This window comes from Strix aluco, chromosome 4 (assembly GCF_031877795.1).
Source record: "Strix aluco isolate bStrAlu1 chromosome 4, bStrAlu1.hap1, whole genome shotgun sequence".
Lineage (NCBI taxonomy): Eukaryota > Metazoa > Chordata > Aves > Strigiformes > Strigidae > Strix > Strix aluco.
In genome coordinates, this window is record NC_133934.1 from 127,479,498 (window position 1) to 127,498,748 (window position 19,251).

Consider the following 19,251-nt stretch of genomic DNA (forward strand, 5'->3'; position numbering starts at 1 on the left):
GCGGGGCCGGGCGCGGGAAGGCTCGAAGCGGGCGGCGGGGCCGGCGCGGCGAGCGGGCGGGAAGGCGGCGCGGCCTCGGGCCTGCTCCGGTGGGTGGCCCCGGGCCCCTCGCCCGGCGCGGGGGGAGCCGCGGCCTCTGATGGGGAGGGCTGGGGGCCCCCGCCTGCGGCCTGGCTCGGCCTGAGGGACAGGCCCCGGCACCCCCCGCCCCTCGGTAACCCGTTTTTTCCCCCCTTTTCTTTCTCGGTTCGCTTCCACGGCCAGGCCCTGCCGACGTGCCGAGGTGCCGGCGCCGTGTCTGGTATGTGCCCGGCTGAAACCCCTTGAGGCCGGGCACGGCGGGTGGCCCCAGCCCCCGTGGGTGGGTGGGTGGGTGGGTGGGTGTCCCAGCAGCTCTGACCTTGCCCGGTCTTCTGAGGCTCTTCCGAAGTTTTTCCTTTTAATTTATTTTATTTCTCTTTTATCCCCCACAAAGAAGCAGGGGAGAGCGAAGATGGCAGCTACGCAGAAGCCGATGCGGTACGGCCACACCGAGGGCCACACGGACGTCTGCTTCGATGACACTGGGAGGTAACGGCCCGGTTTCTCGAGACCAGGGTGAAGTACAGCCGGGGGGGGGATGGCCCTTGTTCCTGGCCCCTGCTTTCCCCGGAGTGACTGTACCAGCCACTGCTCCCTGAGGGACTGGGGTGGATTCATGGCCTGGCTTGGTCTGGCGAATCCTTTGGGTTTGGCCTGTGTCAAGAACTGGCTGTAAGAGATGTTTGGATGCTCTGAATTTTAAAGTGATTGACATAACTTAATTGCAAGCATATACATATCTATACATATATATATAGTATACGTGTGTGTGTATATATATGTAAACTCTATATGCACTTTTGTAAGAGTGACTTCATAGAATCCAGCAGAAATCAATGTAGTGTGGGAGTAAATATGTTCACATAAGCACTAAGAAATTAAAAATAGAGTTGAAGAAGACCAATATCGGCTTGCTCTTGCTATCTTGTTATTCTTGAGCTAGTTCTTGAATGTATAAATATAAACGAAATATTTGCCGTTACCTTGTTATTGATTAAAAATAAATGGTAAACCAGAAAACAAAACGCAAGGGGTAAGTCTTACATATTGAGTATAGTTTAAGTCCATATTTTCTTATTCCTTTCTTTAGTTCATTAGCCTTGATACAAATACTGCTCTCAAGATTTAGTCTGGTAACAATCCCTCAAACCCACAAAATGCCTTGTTTGCCATTACCATGCAAATGTTTAAAAAAGGATGCAGACATCTCTGCCAAATACCACTGGTCCACTACTGCTGGACTCTGTAGCACCAGTATATTCCATATCAACACAGTGTTGTGTTACTGTCAAAGACTTTGCAGAACTAAGAAGAGAAGCCTCACAGCTTCACCACTGGCTTTGTAGCATTTTGCTGTTTAATTAGAATTTTTTGGGACTGCAAACAACTTTAGGAAAAAGAAATGCAAGGCTTGATTATAGATTCACAATGTCTTTAATTAAAAATCCCATGCAAGCTTCTGTGTATTTGCTCTGTGACTTCAGGTTATTGTTTACTGCATTAAAATTGTGAAAGCTAACTCCAGCAAACTTGAATTCCTTATTAACTATTTTTTTTAAGGGTTCTGTAGGCCTGGAGCATGTTAAGCTTGTTAAAGTTCAGTCAAGTGTGCGTTGACACTCTTAGTTTTGCCCTCAACTTTGTAATCATCTGTAAGGTAAGTTTTCAAAGTCTTAGGAGGCAATTAAATGCCCAGTTCTCAGAGAAGTCAGTGCAAATTAAGTCATTTGAAAAATTAGCTAGGTCCTGGAAAAAAAAAGGATTGCCCTGTAATATCTAAGGGTCAGTTCAGATGAGTGCCAGGCCTAGGTAGTTATCAGAGACTCAAGGGACTGTGTTGTGCTACCAGACGTGACTTTTTTTCCTCTATGTTTAATAAGTTACTTATATATAATAATTACAGGTATCTGCTGTATCGCACAGTATGTATTGTATTTCAGTTTTAAAAAAACCTAACACTTTAGTAACATTTTCATTTTGGGATTGAAAGTTACAGTGGCTGTCCTTTCCATTCCTGAATATTGACAATTCCTGTGTCTTTCCACAGCTGCATTGTAACTTGTGGCAGTGATGGAGATGTTAGGATTTGGGAAAACCTGGATGATGATGATCCAAAGTCCATTAACGTGGGAGAAAAGGCCTATTCCTGCGCTCTAAAGGTACGGTTGTTAACAGGACTCCTTTAAATTGTGTCATGCTGGTGTTGATACGTGACTGTACAGGTGCTGGATTTTCAAGCTCAGGGATGCTGCTGGTGTGGGTGCCATTAAACGTATACTGGGATAATACAGAAAAAGGCAAAAATAACGCTGTATGTAGCGCGTTTCAGTCTGATGTATGTTAAATAAATAGATCTTTGTTTTCAGATTAATGTATGGAAAAAAGAAATTGAATGCTATTTAATGAGTGGCAGGTATTTAAATTTGAGCACATGAATGTATTCTACCTTTATGTCTAAGTGAAAGTATTAAAGGAGTATTGAAAACACAATTTTCTGAAATACCCAGAATTGTAATTGATTAAATGTGCCTATAGACTTTTTGAATGTTTTATCTAAATTAAGCATTTTATATAAATTAAGAATACTTCTGACAATTAATTTTACCCTGTGCAGGATTGTAGAGGAATTATTTCTTATATTAAACTTCTGTAATATTTTTTTCCTCCTCTTCTTTCACATTCAGTTATACTCATTTCTGACTTTGATCTCCTTTCTGAGAAACAAACCCGACAGCTTAAGCTAATTATGCAGTGAACTTTTTAGGCTGTTTCAGTGTTTTCTCACAATGTGAGTTGCAAAAAGTTTCCCAGCGTAAGATGTGATCATCAAGTATTAGGAAAAAGAGCCAAGAGGTTGTTTTATGTGGGCCTGTTTTAAGATCCAAGGAATTATAATCTGTATTAATCAAAAATTACTTCCACAAAATCAGTGTCTCGTAATGCTTTTTTATAATTGGTTGATATTTCAGTCTCAAAATTGTTTAACCCAAGGATGCCTCTGACCCACTGTGCCCAAAGTCAGAAGAGAACAGGATTCTTGCTCACATAAGTTGTAAGAATTTGTGAGAGAGCAGTTCTGTAGTTGGACTGGCTGCCATTTGAAGCATAAGCTGCTCTGTTTGTTTTAATGTTAAGGCATTTCCTTTTAATATATCTTACAGTAGTCGTTATTTGTAATTAACAAGGCAAATAAGTCTCCTATATCAATTTGTATAATAGGAAAGAATTCTTTTTACTATGCACGTTCATGTATTCTCACAGTATTTCCTTTATGTGCAATTATTCTTATATTACATTAGTAATAGAAGGTCTGAGATGTTGTCTTTGTGACAGTTGTAGAAGAAGAGAGGAATTCCAGAAGGCTACCTCAGTTCTTCAGATATTGTGTAGTGAACTTTGCAGTGATAAAAGGAAATTTTAAAATTGTTTTTCAACAATTTGTGATTTTTGGAGAGGAGTATGAAAGAGGAAATAAATGAGAATTAACATATTTGTATTCTGTTTTAAAAATTACGATTTGAAACCGTATTCAGAACTGCTGCCTTAAGTGAAACCAGTTTCTTATGTCCCTTTTAACATACCTCATGTTTCTGTTCCTCAGTACCTGTATAATCTATTTCCATCATTGATTTTTAGTATATGTTGCAGTTGGTTTTCATCACATTACTTATCTTTTCACAAACCAAGTGAGGTGACTTGAGTGAGTTCTCTTAGCAAATCAGTGGCAGAGCCAGATATTGCTCAAATTATTAATGAATAGAGGAGGGAAAATCCTGGTTTTAATTTTTGACACCAGTACGAAAAACCTGTGCTCTTAAATTTATTGTAAAGTGCTTTTAGTTTTGAGGGATTTTTAAACATTGAGATTAAGAATGCTTTGTCAGACTTATTTTTGAAATAAGATTTCCTGAAGTTTACTCTTCATTAATGAAAATGTCATGAGAAACTGATCTGAGATGTTGATGTAATCTCAGTAATACATCTCATCTCTTATGTAGTTAGGCTATTTAGTACAGGCAGCTGCTTTGTTTATCTGCAGGATTTTTACTATAGGCAACAAAAAAGAAAAGCAACACCCCAACCCCAAACAAAAAAACCCTCAAGGAAATAAGGCATTTCTTTATTTATATGTTTCAAAAACCTGCTGCGACATGCAACTGAGTAATATATTGTCACTTGAAGAAGAGATACTACTTTTACAAGTATAGGATCATTATTTCTTCTGTTTTGCGCTTCTTTTAATCTGAATTAATTTTTAGTAAACATCTGCCTTCTGTTTTCTGAAAAGAACTAAGCTATAGTTCATGAACTTCTCATCTTTCCCTGGTGGCATTTAGCTGAGAAGTTCAGTCTAAGGGTGCCCTCTCCTGATACTGCAGCATATTAATCTAAATAGGATGCAAGATTCTTCCTGTTCTGAGAACTTTCTTGCCTATGTGAAAGGAGTGAATTTTCTATCCACCAGAAGAAGATTAGATAGTTCTCTTTGAAATTCTTTAGTGACTTTGAGTATTCATTATTTTAGTAAAGATGAGTTGGGAAGGTCTTGATGCAGTAAATTGCTATAATGAATTTTAAGTCTGCTGAAGCAACTGGAGTTTCAGTATTAAATCTAGCTCTGTGTTTCTATAGGACTGAAAGTAAGAGAATGATTTTTCTAGTTTTTAATAGTTTGGTTAAACTGATAAAGTAATAAAGTTACTGTGCCTGTCTATATTTTTTTAGGTAGAAATAAAAGTTAAAGAATATTTCTCCTACTACTCTTACTGACAGACCTCTTTTGGAACTACTAATCTGCCCAAATATTAGACACATCAGAGCAATTTTTTTGGCTCCGTGGACATAAATGTGTTTTAGCTAACGAATTTTATGATGGATTTTGTTTTTAGAATGGAAGATTGATCACGGCAGTATCGAACAATACTGTTCAGATGCATACATTTCCTGAAGGAGCTCCAGATGGCATCCTTACTCGTTTCACCATGAATGCAAACCATGTCATCTTTAATAGTGATGGTACCAAAATTGCTGCTGGATCTAGGTAATCTGTGCATGATAAGGAAAAGCCTTGCTATTGCTTAAAATCTGGTGACTTCCTTGCATGCTGATTTTTACCAAAGAGATCGTTAATCCACATACCTCTGAGGGTTTTAAAGTATTGCAAAATGCCTTCTGGGGGTGGAGAGGAAGAACGGAATGAAAAGGACTTTAGAAAACAATGCTCTGAGAGATACTTGATCCACCAAATTATTTTAAATGGAAATCTGGTGTTGTGAAATAATTCCTTTTCTTTAGGAGACTTGAGCGTTTTCAGCTTTCAGTCCTATAATGCGTAAGCATAAGCGTTTGCCCATATGGATCTCATTGCAACAGCAAGGATTTTGTTACTGTGTGCTAAAGATAATGTCCTGACTGTTCAGGATCGTGGTACAGCAGATGTATATACACATGCAAAAGTTAGATGGGTTCTAATTTGCGCGAGAGCTTTGAGTCATTCTCTGGCGTAAGTATTATCACCATTCTGCCAAATGATAACAGATGACAGTTGCAACTCTTGCCTGAGGAGAATTAAATGCGTAGTTTAGTTAATTTCTTAGGGCAGCACGTTTGCTTTTACATAATATACACTAGTCCTTTAATAGAGATGGCAAAATAGAAAGCAGGCAAGGTTTTTTATTTATTTATTTATTTAAAGCTCAGGTGAGTTAATTGAATTTGGTCAACTCTTTGGGCAGCTGTAGCTAACTCTGGCTGTCTGCTTGCCTCTCTCCTGGAATTTGTCCCCCACAGTAGAGATGGCAGGGTGCTGCATCTGCTCACTGGCTCCTCAAAGTGTGAATTGAACTAGAAAGCAATTTGGATGAATATGCTGGGCTGTGAACTCTGGCAGCTGTGGAGCAGACACACCAGCTCCACCAAAACTGGGAGGCTGGACAGCTGGGGGCAGTAACCACTCTAATCTCTAAATCTGACAGGGATCATGAGTTTGGGCTCTTTGCCAGTGCTTGTTTCTGAGGGAACAGCTCTGCCCCAGGATCTGACTTTGATTAGAGAGATTAGGCAGACGGCAAACTCTTTTCTGTTTCTGAAAGTTTTACAAAAACCCAGGACTTCTGTAGTCTGGCCTGGGCTCTTGTGTTACAAAAAAGAGCTCATAAGACTGTGAGGCCGCCCCTCGATGAGGTCTTCTGTAACATAGTGAAAGAGAAGGTAACAGCCATGAAATGAAGGAATGCAACTAAGAATTGCTTTTAGTTGTCCCAGATATCTCAATTTTCTACATGAAGTCTGCAAACTTCACTTTTATGCAAGTTTTTAACATCCAACTGGTTGCCAAAATTCACATGAACTATTTGAAAAATAGTTGTGTGGCTTCTTAAACAAACAAAACACCCTGGAGGGGTTGAAGAGTCGGGTTGACCCAGCGCTGAGGGATCTGGTGGAGTTGGGAACGGTCAGTGTGAGGTTCATGGTTGGACTGGAGGAGCTTCGAGGGCTTTTCCAACCGAGATGATTCTGTGAAAAAATATCCTATTGCCTGGGGTTTTTTTCCCTTTAAAGTTGTCTTGCATTGTTTAAGAGTGCTAACATAATTTTAGTTGTCTCACAATATAGCTTATAGACTTCCTTTTACGTCTGGTTAGTGTTAGATAGTTGACAATATCAGAGGTGGTGTTTCTGAATATAGTTAAAGTAGTGATTAACCCCATAGAATTATGCCCTAAAACTAAATTTGTCTCTGAGGGTGTCGCGATGAAGTATGAGAGGGAGTGGTACTGAAAGATTGTCACAGGAGCTCTTTAGCTTAGAAGTTAGCATTGATATTTTGAGTTAAACTGCAGTAATGTCTGTAATTTTGGAGGAGGGGATAAAGTTATAAAAAAATCTGTTAATGTATCTGATACACTAAGTGGTCTTAAAAATCCTGTTAAAAACTTAAAAACGTCACAAAATAAACTACTTGCTTTATCTTTTTTTAAGAACCACATGACCAAGTAATTATAGTAATGACCATTGATCCAGTTAACAAGAACAGATAATTCTTAAGTCAGCTCTCTGGTATCTAAGCAGAGGTTTCCATTAGGTCATACAGAATATTATATTAAACAGGTATATGGTCTGTGTGTACATAATACCCTCTTCAAAGGGCAACCATATTTTATGATCTTTGACATGAACAAAAATTATTTTCTGGTAAAAATAGTCTGGCCTTGCTCCTATTGTAGTAAGCCTCAAGATTCTCATTTTTCCTTAATCATACAGTGTTGAGAGCCATCACTTCTCCAAAAGATAGCGCCCAATTTTTATTGCCATAAACACATAGTTTGTCATTGTTAATATCAATGTTAATACTTTTATGTCTGTGCCATTGTGATCTACAGTGACTTTATGGTCAAAGTGGTGGAGGTGACTGATAGCAGCAAGCAGAAAACATTCCGAGGACACGATGCTCCTGTTTTAAGCCTGACTTTTGATCCCAGAGATGTTTACCTGGTAAAATCACTTTCTTGTTTACTTTCTACTTTGAATCTCCTTTTCCCTGGGAAAGAAAATAAATATATACTTTTTACCAAAAAAAAAAAAAGTGACTGGGAACATAAGACTGCTTAATTTAAGCTGACCTTACTGACGATGGAGTGTGTCACAACTTGTTGCCTCCCAGGAGAGCTCAGTCTTTGCTTTACTGCTCAATTACTGTCTATGGTCTTCTGGAATCTAATGCTGATCTGATTTTAGAGGGGAAAACATGGCTCACTAAAGAAATTTAATATTAATTTTGAGCCTCTTTTGTGAATAAGCAGCTCACTTGAAGTATGAGGGTTTGTAATCACAGTAGCTTGGAGTTGAGTACAATTATCAAGATGACAGTATTAGAAAGCTTTAAGTCTTAAAATGGTTTAAACAGGGAGGTTTTCTTTTTAAAACTGCCTATATATTTTATGTCTGTAGCATTGGATATAGGGATTTTTTCAGTTTTGTAGCATTGATTTCTCTATGTCTTTAATTATTAATTTGTTTACAAAAATCTCTTACATAGGCATCGGCGAGCTGTGATGGGTCTGTCAGAGTATGGAAGATCGCCGATCAGGTAAAAGGCCTGCCTTTCAAAGTTAAGTGTTTCATAAGAAATCCAGGATTTAACAGACAGCGAGAAGAGCTGGACTGAAGTAACTCTACTGGAATAGGGTTTTCTTTTGGGGGAAGAAATCTAACTGCACTTTACAGGAGACTTTTATCTACTCCTGGGAGAAATTCCAAAGCCTGATATGAAATGTTGCCTGGATAAATATGGACTGTTCTGCCTGTCTGTGGAATCCCTCATTTCTTCGTTCATCTTTCTTCATTGGCCTTGTGTATTTTGTCCTCAGCACGTTCAGAAATAATGTGCAAAGAAAGCAATTGCCATCAGATGCCTTATGTCAGAATTTCAGCTCATTGCTTTCAGGGTTAAGGAAGGATTTTTATTCTAATAAATGGCTATGTAGTTATATTTTGTTTTTATTTATTTTTACCAAGCTTCCTGTGAAATAATTAATAATTTTCAGGATTGTAGACTGACTTGTGAAGGTGGAATAATGCTCTGAGATGCTACACAGTATCTTCTTTTATAAGTGGTCTGGTTGGTTAGTCTTGTTAGGAACACGATTACTCTGACCTGAGATGAGGAAGTCAGACAGACTTCACATTTTGCATGCCAGGATCACTGAGGTGATGCCTGCGGTGACATTTTTCTTTGATAGGGGACTTGGGACACAACGTTGCTGCAGGGTCTCCTGCTCTCTGCCTGTGGCACACGTACTTAGTTTTCTAAGGACTTGGGGTTCAGCTCAGTGCATTTCAACCTTTTAGATTTGAATGAGTTTAAGGCTATTGACAAGGGGCTTGCTATTCCATTTTTTTGTTTGTTACAAGCTTCACAACAATTTCTGAGAAGAAGGACATAAATCACAGTTTGAAGAACATAATTTATTAGAAATACAGTCTTTGGGCTCAGCTTGGCAATATTTGGCTGAAATAGTTCAGGGTCTGTATGAAATCGGATTTAGTGAGAGAATCAGATTTAGCCTCTGCTCTTGGAACTCTAAGGAACTTTAAAAGAGGGTTTCAAGTGAACGTTTTAATAAGGCAATTTTGCATATGTATATGGGATTATTTTTGCTAAATGCCATTGACTGGAGTAAGAATCCATATGGAATTATTCCTGTAAGTACAGCTGAAAATGTAGCCCTGCACTGGTGGATTGCTACTTTTTTAAAACAAAAGCATACTTCTAATGTGGAATCTCGTGTTTCAGATTGACAGGGGGTGCCTTTTGGGGCAATTACACCAACAGTGTCCTAGGGTTGTGGCAGTATGATGTATGTATCTGTGCTGTAATTTAAGAATATAGTCATTTGTTCTTTATACTGCTGTGGTGAGATTCAGGCTGTCACCTTGCTGCAGTTGAGCTGGGTTTGACAAATGCATTTTGGCCAGATTTCTCTATAACCTAAAAATATATGAGCTCATTTGTTCTGTACTTGATTAAAAACACTTGTTCTGTGATCTTATTTCTGTTACAAGTAGTTGTATTGTTATTAAAAGAGTTTCAGGTCTATATTGGCAAGGTATTTTTTTCAGTTTTTTTTTTTTAAGGCACTATGTCTCATTGTATTTGGATGAAGGAGACTATTTCAGTTCCAAAAATGGTATAGCTTTTTTCCTCTTAGTATTTTTTCCCACACTTTCCCTTTAAGAATTTGTACTATACAGTAGATTTTTCACAGAGTTAGAAAACTTATTTTTTTAATGTTTTGTTTTCAGATATGCACGACAAGCTGGCCACTGCTGCAGAAATGTAATGATGTGATAAATGCTAAATCAATATGCAGACTTGGCTGGCAACCTGGCAGTGGGAAGGTAAGTAACATTGTTTTAGCCCCATCTTAATCCTTCTTTTCTCTTTGGGAGTCCAACAGTAGAATTCAATCTGGGCAAGCCCAAATTGCAGCTCCTGGGACTAAGGAAAATATTTGGGGTGAAGTTCACTTTTAGGAAAAATAAAAACCTGGAAATGGGTACTTGTTTAAGCTCCAGACAGTTTGGCAGTAGCCCAGCTGTCAGCCCAAAACAACACTAGACAGTCATGTTGCGCTGAATAGGAAGGAACATTGTACATGGGGGAAACAATCAAATTGCTCACAACAGACCATCAAAGGAGTTCAGTCTTTCTCTACTTTAAGTAAATCTTGCCCTATCGGTAATCTTGCTCTCTAAATACTTCCTTAGTGTGTTGTTCCCTTTCATTTCACCTGAGGAACAAAGTTGATTCTGTTGTGATTAAAGGCGGTGCTGATACGTGCTGCAGGTCGAGTGCATTGCTGCAGTAGTACCATCTATGGAGCTCTAACCAAAATGGGTTGGGGACTTAGTACAGCTGCAGAGACGTCCCCGTAGCATGTAACCTAGAACATCTCTGCAGCATCTGGTAATGCAGAGGGGAGAGGAGGAAGGAGCAGGTACATGTGAACCTGTATGACATGAGGCATGCCCTGCCGTACTTGAAGTAAAGGACGGGGAATTGAGCGAAAGTTGGCCATTTGGAGAAATTGTTTTATGGCTTCTATTCTTGCCTGTGATAATAGTGTGGCAGAACCTATTCCTCTTTCATTGACATTGCAGTACTTCTGGATCTAAAGAGTATTTTCCAGTGTTTTCTTGCAGTTCTTACCCAAATAATCTTCCTTCCCTGACTTAGCCTTTGTTCTCTTGACCCATGTCCACTCTTCAAAATACCTGGCCGCTATGATAGCATTATGTATAACGTTTTTGTGGAACAGGGAATGTCACCTGCAGTACAGACTGTTTCTGGTGTAGTTGGGAACTGTCAGTGTGAGGTTAATGGTTGGACTAGATGATCTTCAAGGTCTTTTCCAACCTTGATGATTCTGTGATTCTGTAATATCTCTATTGCATAAGAACACATACTTTTAATTTTTAGGCTAATTCTTCACACACACACATATTTGAAATGTAAGTAGTTGTCTTGCTTCTCTTGCAAAGCAAATTGTTAGAAGTCTTAAGAAAAATCCCAAATCCTAAAAAAAATAAACAGGCAGTAACATTTATGTAGTTCTGTGAAAGATGAAATGAGCTATTTCAGGAATTGGATATTCAGGTAAGATTTATTGAGAAATTGTAACCTGATCAAAGAGGTTTGAGGAGGGAGGGAAAAGGAGAATGTAAGCCTTGTGCTCAGAGCATTGAAAACGATTTATATGTGTGTGTTAGCTGTTTCATAAATAAGGACTTCTAACGTTATGGTGCAGCTGTCATTATCCTCAGTTTTCTGCCAGAAAGAAATGAAGACTAAAATAAAAACAGGCATGTTTGCCTATGTTGCATGTGGAAATCATTAAAGAACCTTGTAATTCCAGTTACTTCAGCTTTCTATACTTTCCCAGTTGGCATTGATGGGATGCTAGAGAGCTGTTAAATACTGAGGCAGTCCCAACTGCAATACTTCTGAATGAAAGAGCTATGCTGTTTGAACGTTCTGTTTGGAAGGTAACTTGTTCTAAATTGTCTGATTTCTTGTTTCCTTTGAACAGTTGCTGGCAATTCCTGTAGATAAAGTTGTTAAACTATACAGAAGAGAAACCTGGGATAGTCAATCCGATCTATCTGATGCATTCATCATGCAGGTAGGAACATAAACCAGGTACTTGCTAAATCTTCCATAATTTAAATGTTATTCTGCTAGAAATTATCTTCCGGACAGTATCTCTTCCCCCCCTCCCCGCCCCCCTCCAGAAACAATTGCTCACATTTTCTATTTCATTTCTGATCCTGTTACTTTATGTTGGAAAACAAGGCAAGAGATACTAGATGAATGTCAAACATGTCTTTATATGGCTCTGGTTCCCCTCTTTCATTTATAGTAACCCACTAGATCTCTAAAGTCTACTGGTGAGTCACCAAGTGCAGCTGAAGAACATCTGTTTTCACAAATTGCTCTAAATACATAGCTTTTCAGGGAAAATGTCAAGAGCATTATTTCTGTACAGAACAGAGACAGCAGTTGTTCACTTTAAATTTTATTAACCTGAAATTTAGCTACATAGTAGCCCTAACTGTGCCACCTTCTTTCTTTTGACCTCATTATATACTTGGAAACCTTAGGGTTAAAGAGGACCACTTCCCTACTGTTATTAAGGTACAGAACAGACAGTCTTGGATTTTAATTTATGGAACTGTATTAAGCTCAAGGTAAATAAAACTATGTTTAGTGTGGAGTTTGCAAAATTACTACGCTTCTGTCTACATGTCTAGAATCAGGTTTTGTTCGACCTCATGGCAGCGTTTAATGACAGAAGATGGATATTCTTGGGAAAAAAATAAGTGTGCTATCTTTAAAAAATGGTTCTTGCAGGGAACTACCTAAAGCCAGCTCTAGTACAGGAGGCTGGATATGATTTGCTAAAGATCATTATTACTAGTTTTTATTCCAGAATGTCTGTTTTAAGCTTCAGAATATGAATGCTGTGCGTGCATTGGTAATACTTTTTTTCTGTTTTTTAAATTTTTTTCCTTAGCCCTTGAATGTTGTGGCCTGGTCTCCTTGTGGGCAGTATCTGGCAGCTGGAAGTGTGGATGGGAATATAGTGGTGTGGAATATGGAAACCCAGGAGTGCATAGAGAGGTATTCAGTGTTGTTCCATAAATCCCTAAATACATGTTTTTTCTTGAAATAGAGTTTTGTTCTCTTTTGTGTAGAACTTATTTGTGCAAATATCTGCCTCTTGAAAAGCCTTAATAGGGGAAAATCTGTTAAGTTTTCTGCTAATGTTCCACTGAAAACAAGCACCCCAGGAGACAGCGTATGAGGGCTCAGATTGGAGAATACCATTTACCTGGGCTCAGAGATGGTCTCCCAGCTGGTGGTGGGGCTGGGAGCGCATCTGCAGAGAGGGAGCCAAAGCTCACGAGTCAAAAGTGTTGTGTTGGGTCTGGGTGATGCTGGAGGCAGGGCCACCCCTCATTCTAGATGTGAGCAAAGATGAGCAAGAGGAGGGCTCTTCTCTTGTGTGACCTGAGTGAGGGGCACTAGTCCTGCAGCTCTTCCTGAAGGGAATTCAGGGGCTGCCGCATCATTTCCGTGTTCTACAAGGAAGCAGCTTCCACAAGAATATAACTCTTAGTGGTAGGTAGAAATGTGGCATTGTTTTGCCTTTCCCCACCATATCCAGTTTGCACAGGAGTGTGTTCTGATTCATGTGATACCCTGTTTTCCTTTCTGCACAGCTAGAAGGATCTGGAAACATTACATTCTTAGAAATAGAATAGGGAAGGGACATGAATGTGGATTTTGTTCAAATTCCATACTCTATTTTTCTGTGTGCAAATATATTTTATTACTTTTTAATAGTTGATTAAAGGATAGTTTTGATGGAAGCAAATGGAAACCAAGTAATAAGCGATAGAACAAGAGGTAATGGCCTCAAGTTGCACCAGGGAAGGTTTAGACTAGATATTAGGAAGTATTTCTTTACAGAACGGGTTGTTGGGCGTTGGAATGGGCTGCCCAGGGAGGTGGTGGAGTCCCCATCCCTGGAGGGGTTGAAGGGTCACGCTGACATAGCGCTGAGGGATCTGGTGTATTTGGGAACTGTTAATGTTGGGTTGATGGTTGGACTGGATGATCTTCAAGGTCTTTTCCAACCTAGACAATTCTGTGATCATCGCATCCCAAACCCCAAAATCACAAGATCATTGGCAGTAAGATGTATTTTCTAAAGGGAGAGGGAGATACAGATACATCAGCCATCCTCACCTGTAGGCAAAAAAGGACAAACAACAAATTGCACTTTATCTTGGTTAGTTAAAGCATCCCTCTTTCAAGGGAAAAAAAAAAAGAAAAGAAAGAAAAAGGTATGATTAAGCGAGGTAGAGAAGAAAAGAAGGGATGATTTATCTGTCTGAATATTTTGGGTAAGAAACATGTTTAACATGTTTCTTCACTGTAAGGCCTATGTTAAGAATTAAAGACATTATGTAAATAATGGGAGGATTTTTTATGAGAATAAAGGGTGGAAAAGACACGATTAACTCATCAGTTTGGTACAAGAGAAACAACTGAATGTTCTTTTTATAATGATGGTTCTGGAATGTATGACTGCTGGGGAATTACTTTGTCTTTTCTACGTGTATCAGGAAGCTGTTGTTTTAAGAACATGATTCTGTTTGATTTTTTTTTAAAGCTTAAATGATTTTGCCCATAGAAAAGGAAGACCTGGTGTAATTTTTTATAGTAGCTGTTTATTCTAAGGGTGACCTATTAATCATTTTATTATGTGTGACATCACTTTCTAATACTAGTAAATGTTTCCACTTTTTACAGTAACTCCTGGGGAAGTTTCTGCCTTGAGCAGCTTACTAAAAATCCATTATTTTTATATTCTTCTTAGAATGAAACATGAGAAAAATTACTCCATTTGTGGACTGGCATGGCATCCCAAACATAGGCAGATTGCTTATACAGATACAGAAGGAAATCTGGGGTTGTTGGAAAATATCGGTGATGGAAAGAAACCAAATGACAAGGTGATCAGTACCAATTACTTCTTAAATTAATGTGATGATTTAGGTTACCAAATTATTGTGTGTTGAAAGTTCCCTTGTGTGTTAATTCATTTCTTGAATTCTGTGTCCAATAGAAGTTTTATGATAATTGTTAATGTGGTTTTAGGTTGCCAGTACAGTAACAAAGGACTACAATGATCTCTTTGATGGAGAAGACGACGACTATTTAAATGGAGATATGATTGAACCACAATCTTCCCCGAAGGCTGGAGCTAATGAAGATGATGGTGATGACCTTGTGCCAACTTCAGGGCATCTGAGACGGGCAATAATTGATGATGATGACAACTCACTAGGTACAGAATGAACTAATTTTCCAGAGCTCTTTAGTGCTGTTACTGGGATGATCTCTTAGCATCCTCTACTCGGGTATATTCTGCCTTATTTTTCTAGAGAAATCTTGAATGTTACAAATTTTTTACTTGCATTCTGTCATAATAGTATGTGTAAGATGTAATTCTTTTTTAAACTTCTAGATATTGGGATGATAAAAGCCAATTCCAATCTTGAAAAGGAAGATGACGATGATGATCAGACTGGTGGCTTTCCAGCTTTACCACCATCATCTACACAACAGCCTTCTTATGATGGGCCAATGCCAACCCCCAAGCAAAAGCCCTTCCAGTCTGGCTCCACTCCTGCACATCTCATGCATCGTTTCATGGTAAATCTCGCTGCTGTGTGGTTATGTAGATCTAGTTGCTTTGTTAGTATTGAATATTGTCCAGTTCTTGCTGTGTCTTAATCTAATCTTTTCCAAGATTTTTACTGGTTTTTTTAATACTTCACAGCGTGAAGCTAAATAGTGGAAAGCAGCTTTGTGTTAATGCAAAGACTGCATAATGTTATGCTTTACATTTCAGTTGCTTTTGATGTAGAAACAAATACTTGGCTTTAAGACAAAAGCAAGCTATACAGTTTGTACCTGTGCTATTGAATTCTAGCAAATCTTTTTTAAAATTCTTTTTTAGTCAGAACTTGTGGATATTTTTGTGCTGTTAAGACTTTTACGTTAATCATCCGCTATTTCTTCCTAACTGCCAGTTCTTCGCACTTAATTTTGTAAGGAGAAAGATGGCTAAACAATGAGGATGAAACTAGTTTCTGCCTAATTCAGCTGTTTTAGAAACTACCAAGTCCTGACTACACAAGTCTTCAGTCTTCCTCCAACCTCCCACTTACTGTTGTTTCAGATGAGAAAGTTACAGCAGGCTGATTTAGGGCAGTATGCTTGATTTATTGTGGGTTTTTTGGGGGGGTGTGTGTGTGTTATGTTCTTTTTAATAGGTATGGAATTCTGTTGGTATCATTCGCTGTTACAATGATGAGCAAGACAATGCTATAGATATAGAATTTCATGATACCTCTGTACATCATGCAACGCACCTGCCAAACTCTCTGAATCACACGATGGCCGACCTCTCTACTGAAGCTATTTTACTAGCCTGTGAGAGTACAGAGGAACTTGCAAGGTAAGTCATGGCCTTGCTCTGCAAAACACATAGTATGGAATTACACTTAACTTGTTTTCAGTATTTCGGCTTTTAATTTCAGCTTCTATCACTTTTTTGAGATTTTTGGCTTTTCATCGTGCTTTTTATTTATAGGATCACTTTCGAGGAGGATTTTCACATCCACCCACTTGAAGACTTCAGGAATAATAAAAGATGTAACTTGTTTCCTGAGGATTTTTTTTAATCCCTTTTTCAAAAAAAAAAAAAGATACTAGAAACTTCAGGCATTGCTAACTCAAAGGAAATTGTAAACATGAACAATAGTTTTTCAGTCTGCTCAGATCAAAGATAAATCATAAGGGCTATACTATTTCTTTTCACACTGTTGCTAAGGAGACATGTTTGGAGATACCCAAGGAATTAAAAGTGTGAAGGACACAAGTTTATGAAAACCATAGAAAGATTTAAGCAGCTGGGCCAACTAGACTCTGTTCTTGCGTTCAAGAATAATAGTGACAATATTTTATTGCTGGTTTCTGTGAAAATATCTTGAAGAACTTTCTTCTTATTTTCACACATACAGCATTGTGATAAGATGAAAAGCACCCTTTACCTTTAAAAGTATTATTTGTAGGTACTGGTTGTCTGACTGAAAATTTCAATTTCTTTTCTTAAGGGAAGTGGGTAATCTCTCAAAAGCCGCGGTGTCTATGAATTGGTCACAGACAGTTTTCAATTATTAAGATAGCAGAACTGAATGGAGTTCCTGAATTTTTTTTCCCTTTGAAAGATAGCATGATATGATAGACTGGTAACGAGGGCTGATATTCAGGGGTACCGAGCACCTTCAGTTCTTGTTAATTAAGCAGGACACTTACGTGTTTCCATCTAAAATAATCTCCCCTCAGGCCTTTAAACTGTCTCTGCTTCAGGCTTTAGAGGCTCTAAATCTAGAGTGCTGGAGGTCGAGCTGGCTCTTCACTTCTTGAATACTAAGAGCGTAACACCTTTGCAAATGACCACTTGTAGTTCCTTTCTGTGACCATCACAGGTTCCAGGTCTCTGATAAAAAAGATACATAGTGGTGTATTTTCACATTTTTCTTCATGTTGAGATATTTGACTATTGTTTTTTGTCTCTCCTTTAGCAAGCTCCACTGCATTCATTTCAGCTCATGGGATGCAAACAAGGAGTGGACAGTAGATATGCCGGAGGATGAAGACGTTGAGGCTATCTGTCTGGGTCAAGGCTGGGCTGCTTGTGCCACTAGTGCCTTGCTAGTTCGTGTGTTTACAGTTGGAGGGGTTCAGAGAGAGATCTTCAGTCTCCCAGGTCCAGTGGTGTCAATGGCAGGACATGGAGAGCAGTTGATGATTATTTATCACAGAGGTAGTTTTCTCCCTTCTGTCTTTTTTTCAGCTGGGGTTATGTTTTCAATCCTCATCTGTTACTGGCTTCAAACACTGGTTAATTTGTACGTAATCACCAGAAGTGTTTTATTCTTCTTCTTTATGATGCTTTTCCTGTCACAACCGACAGGCTTTGCTGTCAGAAGTCAAAGATCTACATTTTGTATGGGGATGCCTAGATTAACCTGTGGGGAAGGGGAGAATTTTATAACAGTAACGTTAATAGATTAAGCTTGGGTTTCGGAAAAGCCAGCATGAATTACTATGGGAAACTAAGGAAGCAGTTATTATGCATGCTTTGTATGTCCAAACCAACAAATAGTCACTTGTCTGATAGTGGTATTCATGGATAACCCTGCATTAGAATTAGTTTTTCATTAAAAACTTAAATTTAACCAAGAGACAAGACAATTCTTTTGTTTTCTAATGTAGTTATTGAACAACTTCTTCCTAGGGACCGGGTTTGATGGGGACCAGTGCCTTGGAGTACAGCTGATGGAGCTAGGAAAAACAAAAAAACAAATTTTACATGGAGACCCTCTTTCTCTTACAAAGAAATCCTATTTGATATGGGTTGGATTCTCTGCAGAAGGTATGAAATATCTGCATGAGTGGTGTTCAGAAATCTCAGCACTATTGGGGGAAGTTTGGAGGAGAGTTTGGCTGATTTACTGCCCTTTTAGTAAGAGTGATCTTGAGACCTGGACTTTTTTCCTTCAATCTCCTCAGCGCTAAACAAAATCCTATTTTTCTATTCTTTAAATGTATTTATCAGAAACCTTTAATATGTTTCCACTATGAATAGAATACACTTAAATGTTATCAAAGCTTGTTTTCCCAACTGGTTGCCCTGCTCTGCAAAAAGAAATAAATTGCATTAGTACACCATAATAGGTGTGTCAACTACCTCGGCGAAAGTCCACCCCAAAAGCTTGGGAGGAGTTTTTAATGATAACCAGAAAAAGTAATTGTAAAATTGTTAATTTTCTTTGGTAATCTACCCAAGCAGTATGAATTTGATTTCTTCATAAAATGTTTTAAATTTGAACGTGTCCGTTGACTAGCAGTAGTGCCGACTGTCAGAAGGTGGCGCATCTTTCTAAGGAAACTAGTTTTTTTCCAGCTAGGTTGTACTGTTTGGGTGAGAGGATGTTGTGTTTGAGATACGTTAGTTGCCTGTCAGAATAATTGTTTTAATTCGTAACAAACAGGTACCCCTTGTTACGTGGATTCTGAGGGAATTGTGCGGATGTTGAACCGAGGACTCGGGAATACTTGGATTCCAGTGTGTAACATGAGAGAGCATTGCAAAGGAAAATCTGATCATTATTGGGTAGTTGGCATCCATGAAAATCCCCAGCAGCTCAGGTCAGGTATTTCACAAGGAAGTGCTTTGTTTGTCTTTGTTTTAAATTACAGAGCACTTCTTACTATGAGAAGCTGGAAACAACTTCAACTAAAAAGTGTGACTAATAAATATGCACAGTAAATGATCTAGTTCATAAATGTAATTCTACAGGGATGTTCCATTACTAAATTGGTTTTGAGTAAACCTATTAGAGTTTTGTAATTTGTGACTAAAAAATTGTGGCTTTTTGCCTTGGCTGAGACGCACGTGCACTTTATTATGAAATCGTCCATCTCTGATGCAGACGCATTCATAAGGCTGCATTTTGCTAAAGAAA

General features: G+C 38.6%; 1 protein-coding gene across 3 annotated transcripts in view; it reads left to right on the forward strand.

Moving 5' to 3' along the window:
* Window positions 1-16: 16 nt before the first annotated feature.
* WDHD1 (WD repeat and HMG-box DNA binding protein 1) overlaps window positions 17-19,251 on the forward strand; it is a 30,365-nt gene continuing 11,130 nt past the window's right edge. For 2 of the 3 annotated variants that reach the window (XM_074821099.1, XM_074821101.1), the window contains exons 1-16: window positions 17-89; window positions 476-570; window positions 2,129-2,240; window positions 4,971-5,122; window positions 7,464-7,575; window positions 8,120-8,170; window positions 9,886-9,981; window positions 11,673-11,765; window positions 12,657-12,763; window positions 14,529-14,664; window positions 14,810-14,999; window positions 15,180-15,367; window positions 15,991-16,175; window positions 17,305-17,546; window positions 18,021-18,158; window positions 18,778-18,934. In XM_074821099.1, the coding sequence (XP_074677200.1) occupies window positions 494-570; window positions 2,129-2,240; window positions 4,971-5,122; window positions 7,464-7,575; window positions 8,120-8,170; window positions 9,886-9,981; window positions 11,673-11,765; window positions 12,657-12,763; window positions 14,529-14,664; window positions 14,810-14,999; window positions 15,180-15,367; window positions 15,991-16,175; window positions 17,305-17,546; window positions 18,021-18,158; window positions 18,778-18,934 (2,036 nt within the window). In that variant the 5' untranslated portion in view covers window positions 17-89; window positions 476-493. The remainder of the gene's footprint in view (window positions 90-475; window positions 571-2,128; window positions 2,241-4,970; window positions 5,123-7,463; window positions 7,576-8,119; window positions 8,171-9,885; window positions 9,982-11,672; window positions 11,766-12,656; window positions 12,764-14,528; window positions 14,665-14,809; window positions 15,000-15,179; window positions 15,368-15,990; window positions 16,176-17,304; window positions 17,547-18,020; window positions 18,159-18,777; window positions 18,935-19,251) is intronic. The other variant, XM_074821100.1, reaches the window with a different exon arrangement.